This window comes from Sardina pilchardus, chromosome 8 (assembly GCF_963854185.1).
Source record: "Sardina pilchardus chromosome 8, fSarPil1.1, whole genome shotgun sequence".
In the NCBI taxonomy this organism is placed as follows: Eukaryota; Metazoa; Chordata; class Actinopteri; order Clupeiformes; family Clupeidae; genus Sardina; species Sardina pilchardus.
This window is the reverse complement of record NC_085001.1, coordinates 16,182,501-16,191,998: the sequence shown is the minus strand read 5'-3', so window position 1 is coordinate 16,191,998 and position 9,498 is coordinate 16,182,501. Positions and strand designations below refer to the sequence as shown.

General features: G+C 39.4%; 2 protein-coding genes across 2 annotated transcripts in view; both read left to right on the top strand.

Moving 5' to 3' along the window:
• The window catches only part of grid2 (glutamate receptor, ionotropic, delta 2), a gene marked incomplete in the record, with an annotated part of 320,406 nt that extends 318,484 nt beyond the window's left edge, over positions 1-1,922 (top strand). The window contains 1 exon segment of the mRNA XM_062542969.1: positions 1-1,922.
• A 5,046-nt stretch (positions 1,923-6,968) lies between these two features.
• On the top strand, positions 6,969-8,636 carry atoh1a (atonal bHLH transcription factor 1a). The gene has a single exon (XM_062544021.1). It carries the CDS (start codon positions 7,042-7,044, stop codon positions 7,939-7,941), a length of 900 nt encoding a protein of 299 aa, XP_062400005.1. The 5' UTR covers positions 6,969-7,041; the 3' UTR covers positions 7,942-8,636.
• The last annotated feature ends 862 nt before the right edge of the window (positions 8,637-9,498 follow it).

The following is a 9,498-nucleotide window of genomic DNA, read 5'->3' as shown; positions in this document are numbered from 1 at the left end:
ATTTCAAGAACGCATTTTTTTGTGAGGATTAAAAATATGAGACTAAAGATTATGAAAGACTAACGGTATCACCCAGGAGGATCAGGACCATTGTGATAAACAAAGAAAGTTGGGAACTTCTTTTTGTTGTTGTTTTTCAACATGGAAAAAAAACACTTGAGGCTCCCTTTCAAAGATCTGTCGTTTCTGTTTTCAGTGTGCTACGACGAGCGCCACGCTCAGTAACTCTCAACTAATACCTCCAGACCGAGGTGTCGATTCAACTCTGTGTGGCGTCCCTTTGACCCTGTTGCCCTATTGACCTCTGGGCAGGGTCCCGTCTTGAAGCTCGTGAGACTCCATTGATTACCAATGTACTGCACCAATGCTCACAGACAAGAGGAGGCCTGTGATCCTGGTGTGTTCTCACCTACGCTGTGACGTCTAGCCAAATGCAAGACGCTGTGATTTAAGAAAAAAAAAAGAATAATAATAAATAAAATAAAAACGCTTTGAGACAAAGACTCTCATCTATAGAAAAAAAACAGACGGAGAAACAATTCAAGTGACATCTAACAGAGAATACAGTTTAAGGCTGTTATGTGTCTTTTATTGACTTTGTTTTAAGTATAACAAATCTTAAAGCGTGGAATGTGTTTTTGTTTTTTGTTTTTTTTTGGTCAGAGAGATAAAACTATGATGAAAAAAGATGAAATTATAATAATTGTTCTGAGCTGTCTATTTTTTATTTTCTTCTCCACTTTGGAAAACTGCTTGAGTGCCATTGTCTTTCTTCAGTTTGCATCATGAAGTCACCCTAAGGTTGTTTTCCCGTGTCTTTATGATTTTTTTCTAGTCATACCAGGGCTCGACAAACAAGCATTTTGTACAATAGTTTTTTTTTTCTTTTTTTCGTATTATTTTGTTGTTTTTTTGTAATTATTTTAAGTGCCACCAGCTAGCTGCTGTGTTCAGATTGATGTGTTGAGTTTGCATCATGACGAGACTTTTCCAACGCATTAGTCAGACTAGGCCTTACAGAGGGAGGGCTTTACCTGTCCAGCATCAGTCCTCATCCCAGTCGTATTGCCACCCGAGAAGAAGAGAGAACATCGCAATCCTTTTTCGGAGGTCACGTGAAATCTTTTTCTGACTCATTTCGTACATTGTTAAGGGATTATACTATTTGTCAAACTTTTTAAAAGTGCTAATTTTCTCGACAAGTTCATCCAGCTGTGGTGAGATAAAAATAAAATGAAACTTTTTTTTTTTCGGAAATGGCAAAATCCCACCTTTTCACTAACACTGTATTAATATTTAATATTTACTAATGTTAGTTGTTTAGACAGAGCTTTGAGTTCATTATCTTCGGACTAAATTGCAGATGTTGTATGTAGAGAACAGCAGCAGTGTTTGATGCAAGCCTTCTAGATGTAATTTTCTCGAGCTATGGCTATCGAATGACAATAGGAATCAAAGTTTATTTAGTATAAATTTTACATTTTTATTTAGTATAAATAAAGAACCATTTTAAAAAAAAATGTATATTTTACATGCGGAGGATTTTTTTATGGATAAAAGAGATGTATATCATAAGAGCCTAGCATTCAGTTAGCTGTCATCGCACTCCACAAATCCCTCTGACCCCCTCCTCATTCTTACCACATTCCATTTTATTTGCTTCATTTAAAAATAAGGAGGCAAGTTCTTTCCGGTAAAAGAAGCATGCAGCACTTGCCATGCCTGTAACATTTTTAATTTCATACATAGTATGTACAGGATTACTTGATCATTTTCAACTGATTATAATGTACAGTATTTAATATAGGCCTATTTTGTTGTATGTGTTGCATATTATTCAAAACGGAACAAACTGAGGCCTCTGTTACAAGTGGCAAAGCTTTCTGTGTATAATTTGTCTAATAAACATGTTTTCTACAGTGGTATGTATTCTTGGTCTTTGATTTGGTTTGTACTCATTCTAATTCTGCTAGTGTTTTTGTTTTTTCAGGCAGATTGTTTGCAGGCTCGACATTTCTGTGAACAGTAGCAGACTGGTGACCACTAGAGGCACCAGTGAGCCTCCTGAGGCTCCATGGTTTTCACAATATCTTGGGAAAGGGATTAGTAGAATCCTCAGCACTTTGCAACTGTTCTACACCCCTGTAATTAGAAGTAAAATGGGAAGGAATAAATAGTGTGTGTGAGTGTGTGTGTGTGTGTGTGTGTGTGTGTGTGTGTGTGTGATCGTGAACTTGGGCCCACTATGGACTAATTTCCTACTCTTTACACTTGCAGTTGAGTGATTTTAAAGTCATAAAGTCATTGCTCTTTAAATCTCATTTGTTATGGAGTTAATCATCCAAACCCACTTGTTTCTGGACAATCCAAGCATTACCATGTGAATGAATATAGTGCAAGTAAAACATACACAGACCCATATGTGCATATTTGCTTTTCTGTGAATGAAGAGCCAGAAAAATAATTTTTATTCGGTTCTCTTTTTCTCTGCCCTTGGGGGATTTCTGTCTTGCTTGATTCAGTAAGTGTAATGATGGTAACTGGTCAGTAGGTGGCAACAGCAAACACAGCATAGGAGGGAATTTCACCTCAGAAAACCCCACTGTCTTTAGTGAATCAGCTTCTCAAATATCCTGCAGTGTCATCCTCCAACAGTGGCGGAGTAGGAGTAAGAGTTAAGATAAGCATACTAAATTAAACAGCACTCTGTTGCCAGTCAGCAAAGATCAACAGAGCGACTAGTCAGTCCTGGCTGCTCACAGTGACAACAACACAGTACATTCATGTTACGGCAAACCCTGCACATTTATAGTCTTCATCGCCATTCCTCTTTAAGAAATGTGATATATGAGATATGAGACCACTTACACCATTTAAAGTCATGATTTAATTTACCCATGTTCTTTTGATGTGTACCCTGCATAGGGTATGATATGATGATTTGTGGTTAATCCCACTGAATAATTTGGCAATACATTTAAATGTTTTAACAGCAATTGGACATATTTGAAACCTTAAACTATCAGTGGTAAAACTGCATTGTGTTGTCCAATTATGCTCAATCTGCACCGAATTGGACTCTGGCTTGTGTGATTAGATCTCCTACACTTACTGGTCCATCAGGTTTGGCACACATACACTCCACATGCCTTCAATTGACTGCATTGAGGGATTCTCCCTTCGCTTTTTCTTTCAGGGGAAATGCTCTTCTTAGCACTCTTGAGTTACCAGAGCGGATCCAAGTCTGGCATTCATTTCATAAGTCTCTGCAGCAGTTATATGTTTAGTTAACAGCCAACTCACTTTTTATAGATGTGCTTAAAGCATGAATCTGGAAAAGAAAAAGTAGTTATTGAGTGCAGGCCAAGACCCCCTCATGGGAACTAAAGCATTTGTAATGATTTGTGTTCTTTTACACTTGGTTAATACAGAATATCACTGACTTCTAAGCAGCTGAGAAAAAAATCGAAACCAGAGACACAATTACAGTTTTTGCCCGTTGCTTGAACACTATAGACCCATGCTTAGACTAAAGTAACACAACTTTAAGTTTTGTTGCCATATCTCAAACACCTATACCTATACCTTAAACAAAAGTGCTGCTTTGCACTTTAGTTGCAATTCTGCAACACACATACTCCTTTATGCAACACACTTGGTCCTGCATACTACTCTCTATGTCATACATAGACACTTCGGTCAAAAATGAAATCTCAGAGTACCATTTGTTAAACACATGTATCCAAAATACAAAACACATCGGGTAATTGCAACCACTCAAATACACACCTGAACGCACTTACTTGCAAAACTGAACACCAATCAGCCATCTACAAAAAGCCCATTCGTTTAGCCATTGGAAATGGTAATGTGAATGGTATATTTCCCAGTGTTGTGTCATTGTTTCCTTGTGTGTAGAGTTTTGGCACAATGAGTGAAGTTTTTCTAAATGTATTCAAGCAAATATGTTTTATATAAAGTAGACTAGTGCATTCCTCCTGATTTGCAAGTGTATGCATATGATGCAAGTGTGTTTCATTTTGTCATCAGAGTTACATTTCGACAAAGGATTGTTGGGTTTTGATTGCGGAGTTTAGGTACTGATAGAAGAGTTTCAATTTGACATACATGTGAAAGGTTTATTTCCTAGTGTTGTGTTATGTTCACTAGTGTGTAGAGTTTTGGTACGGTAAGCAAAGTTTTGCAAAATGTGTTCAAGCAACGGGCAAAAACTGTAATTCCCTCTAATGTAGCATTCATAATCCATTTCATGACATGGCAGATGGCAATTTGCCGCACTGCAATTATCAGTTCACTGAAGAATGTGCTCATTTTTAGTTCCACCTTAACATCATGAAATTTTAGGGGGGGGGGGGGGGATTTGCTGATTATTGATTTGCTGATTTCATCCCGAAACAAATGCCTGTGAAGGGCCAGGGTGTGGGCTCCCTGAGAGCGGCCCATGACCTTGGCATTCCCACAGTCTTGCTCCTGAAGTTCAGACAGGAGCAACTGATTAAGAGAGCAATCAATCGAAGTTCAATAACACTATGCATCAATCAATAAATGTTGTAAAGCAGGTAACAGGTAGCCTAACTTCTCTACAGAACAAGAGACTACATATTTTAGTTGAAAGACTCATTTCCATGACAACCTCATCAAACCGTATCCTGTTCCTATTATGTATCCTACACTTTTCCCCCAAAATAACAGGAATTAGTTTGTTCGTTTATTTACATACTTTTTTAATATGATCCTAAACACCTTTTTCTCAAAAAAGTAATTCTGGATCAGTGAAAACCCTCGATATTTATTTATCTGAACTGTCTTAAAATTCCACAAAGTTCAACATTTGTGAAACAAATCAATACAGTTCAATAAGTTAACTGTTATTACAAAGAAATCCCTGCAGAGACATATTGTATAACATTTAAAAAAAAAAAAAAAAAAAACTATTCCCGTGCATTACAGAGTTTATAGATTGGGTATAACTCGGTTGATACAATGATTTATAAACGCTGTTAAGATGTTATTTTGTCATATAAAAGTTACAGGAATGTAGCCTATGCTTCTACTATTATCACAATAGTGATAGCAGGCTAGTGGTGCAGTAGTAGTAGTAGTAGTAGTAATGTTTTCATGTCTGCATAGTAAAAATACGCTATCCCTGTTTCCCCGGAGACTGGAATGATGAAAGCAGCATGCAGACTCGCTCACGTTGGGAGCCCCTATCGAGACACATTTTGTGCACATTTTCCAAAGGGTTCCCCGAGCGTGTCGAATGGAACATAGAGTCGCCATTGTGCCTGAGACACTTTAATAATCGACCGCTACAATATCCAACCTGTTGTTTGCTTTAGGAGCCTTTCCAAGGCTCGCAGGACAGCGGGACGGGGGCACACACTGGGACGGAGTCAGGCGCCAGTCCCTGTGCCTCAGCGCACTATGAATTCATGAATAAATGCAAAAAGATTAATGCTATTTCCTCAGAAATGAGGAATTTATATAAAGCATTATTCATTCGACTGTTGATTTATGGACTGAAGTGCAAGTAGCCTATGGTAATTAATTTTTTATTAGTCAAACATATATATTTTTTTATAACAATAATGTGTATTATTACAATAATAACTGCTAAACGAGACTGCCTCGCTGACTTTGTTTTATTTGCAGTTTAGGATAAGCCACAAGTTCACAAGTTATAGTCTATTTATCTGATATCCTACAATCAAATGTGTCTATCCCTCTCACTGCCTGCTCATCTTGGAGCCTAAACACAATGTCTATTTCAGTTTGATTTTCGTGTGGCCAACGGTTTTAAACCATATGATTCTCGGGGGTTGTTGTCAAAGATGTTGATGTTGCAACACGCTCCTAGGTTATATACTCCTCTCTTGCCATTGCTTTGGACAGTAAAAGCGCTCGCTGATCATGTTTCCCATCCTAGTGCAGCCCTTTTTACCAGTAGGGCGTTCCTTCAGTCGGATCAAAAGGTTTTGAACTTGTTCAAAAGGACATGAAATTTAAGATGGCATTAACTTCCACGGTGTAGACGTGTGCTGAATGGACACTGAGCAAAATAGGAAGCGGGTACTTTTTCCAGCCTTTTCTGCTGCAAATCTTCAGTGAATGAAATTCAATTCGGCTAACTAAAGATGTGCCGGCATGAGATAATTTAGTTTAAACTAAGGCTACAGAAACGAAGTCCTGGTCACCATGCCAGACACTTTTCATATCCTTTTAAAGTTTTCATACAGTTTTCTAGTTTTCATATAGACTATTCATATAGGGCCTAGGAAGGTTAATCTCTTCTGAAGGCAGACGTTAAGCAACAGCAATTCTTAAAAGTCTTTTAGGGCTGTTAAAGTGACGTTAAGGATGACAAACATGGCAATGGCAATAGTGTTTAATGGGCGTGTAATGATAGGATGATATGGTATAGAGTTTATTTTGAGCTTACTGTTGCTTACAGGCTGGAATTTTGCAATTTATCAAGCTTATGAGCTAGTCGGGCTTTAGCCCCGTGGAGGAGACGATTAAGAACTCCTGTCACTGACCCTGTTTCAGGCAGGTTATGCCCTTCTAAGGTACCACACCTGGCGCGTGGGCATCATGGTGTCTTTTATCTGAAGCTCGCGCTATCCACGCTTACTGACCAGCATCTCCACGTGTGTCCGGTGGGACAACTCATTGTGGTAATAACACCCCAGTTAAACAACCCTAAACCGCGGCATTATCAAAAACAGTTTGGGCGTAATAACCTCTCTCGGGTTTACCGCGCGTTTTCATTGGTTGTCCACACGCGCCTGCCCCAAGTGCTCTTATTGGTCAAAGCGCCACGCGACCATATGAGAAGGGGGGCTCCCAGGCGCGTGCCGCTTTTTAAAGCCACGCAGTGCCCTGAGACATCAGTAAAGCAACGACCACGCGACTAAGTGCGCGCAACAGGTGCAAAAAGTTAACAGGCGGCTATAGGTTACTTTCTTTATTTTCTTTTCCATTTCTTCCTTGCCACGATTTCGTGATTAATCCTTCCCTGAAATGGATGGACTGCGTTTGGAAGGCTTAAACGAAGACGCCAATGAGATGAGTGAACTCGAAGTCCAACAGTCTGGTTTTGGGAGGGGGGAGCGGCGCGAGTACCCACCGAGTCTGGCACTCATGGACAGCAGTGACCCACGCGCCTGGCTCGCTCCCGTGCAGCCTGGCACCTGTGCGCCACACGCCGACTACCTGCTGCACTCGCCCGGCTCAAGTGTGGAAGGCGTGTCTCCACCAGCGGGTCACCTCTCCAACTTTAGGAAGAGCTCCAAAACTCCTGTCAAAGTGCGTGAGTTGTGTCGACTCAAGGGCTCGCTGACAACGGACGATGGAAGGCAGAGAGCTCCGTCCAGCAAATCCACCAACGGGGTGCAAAAACATAGACGCCAGGCCGCCAACGCACGGGAACGGCGGCGTATGCACGGACTGAACCACGCCTTTGACGAGCTACGGAGCGTCATCCCGGCATTCGACAATGACAAGAAGCTCTCCAAATACGAGACTCTGCAGATGGCTCAGATCTACATCAACGCTCTGTCTGATCTCCTGGAGGGTCCGGGTGCTAAATCAGATTCGCCAAAAAGCAGCGTGTCCTCCACCGTCTACGAGGGGGACAACACACCCAGTGGGTCGCCGACAACCAGAGTTTTCCCTGCCCAATTAACCGGAATGCCATTCCCCTATGAGGATGCGTCGTTCGCCTCTTTCATGGAACAGAACATGCAGTCGCCCACGGGGAAGTCCGAATCCGAAAACAGCAAAGACTCACCCCGGTCGAACAGAAGCGATGGGGAGTTTTCCCCACACTCTCACTTTAGCGACTCGGATGAGACTCACATGGAGGTTCAGAGCGAAGAGGAACTGTCTGAACTGAAACTTCCAAGCCACCAAGCCTACTAACTCTTTAAAACAAACTGTACTTAAGTTGTGTCAATCAAATGTGGAGTTGGCATAAACATTCCGATAGTTTGCTCTATGACAGCTGATATGATGGTGTATCAGATTTCTAGTATATGGTCTTGAGATGTTATTTTTCATAGGTATTGTTCCGCCAATAGAATGTTACGCGCCTCTTGGTGACATTGATAGGACCCCTCTGCCATGTCGACTGCCACGGGCTCTCAAATGTCATTCAAAACATGTCTTCCAAGAAAAAAACGAAGCCTGATTTTGCCTTTGTATACATGTAATTATGCCTAGAATACTGAATTCATTAAGATGATTTTGTCTTGATTTTGTCCCTGTAAGAATTTGCTTGCAACTTCTAAAGGTTATGTGCACTTTAAAAACGAGCCAGAGGCTTGAGAGATATGCGTTTGTCATGGAACAAATAGCGTCTCAATGTAAGTAGTAGACTACTGCCAATTTGATACACATATTTAAAATAGCCATTAGTCTTTTTGTACATTTGTTTGTTTTTGAACATTACATTTCAGGCGAAATTGTATTTTGCTTTGATTTGAAGGAGGTGATTTAAGTATTTATTGTCGAAGGTCTTGTTTGTTTTGCTTTTCTAATGAGATGTTACACTGCTGAAATCTAGAAATTTGCCATTTGGTAACGTTTTCATTGATTTTGAAAATAAAAATAATTCAACTTAACTATTTCATGCCTAATTACTTTTTAAAAAGGTGTTTAAAACGTCTTGTACAATGTGATGCTTTTATGCCCAAACATTTATCATTTTAGTAGCTAAACTGGCGATAAAATGGAATACTCAGTCCAAATTACCAATATGAAAAGAGACGTGTAGGCGCACTTGACTTTTGGTCAACTTTTGGTTTATGTCATGACTTGACATGAACTTCTTATTATTAATTTTATATTATTATTATTATTATTATTATTATTATTATTATTATTATTATTATTATTATTATTACTACTACTACTACTACTACAACAACTACTACTATACTACTATTAAATTGGTGTTTAAAATAAACAATGCTGTTCCCTAGATAGGCATGGCCTAGGCCTACCTAAAATAACACGTTGTGTAGGCTGCTGCCAGTGCAACAATATTAGAAACAATGCCAACAACAACAACAACAATACTAGCCTATTATTATTAATTATAATAATGAGACTATAATAATAAATCTCTCAAATGCGCAAGATTTTGCTTAGAAGAATTTCTACATGGGGTTGTCCTATTAATTTGTGCTTCAAATGTTGTACTTTGTAGCCTACTCTTATCACTTTTTCAAAAAGTAATGCTTTTCAACCACCATGACTTTCCAAAATAGCAACTTCACACAAAGTCAATGTTTATCATCATCATTCAAAGTAAGCATTATGTATTAGGCTATTGATCATTATTTGAGAAAAGTTCGAGTATGAAATGTAGTATAGGCCTATTTCCATTTGGATATATAGGATTGAGATATATAAAATGAATAATCTTAATGTAGCCTAAATAATGACAAGGATCTGCTTATAGGGGAGAGTCGACAG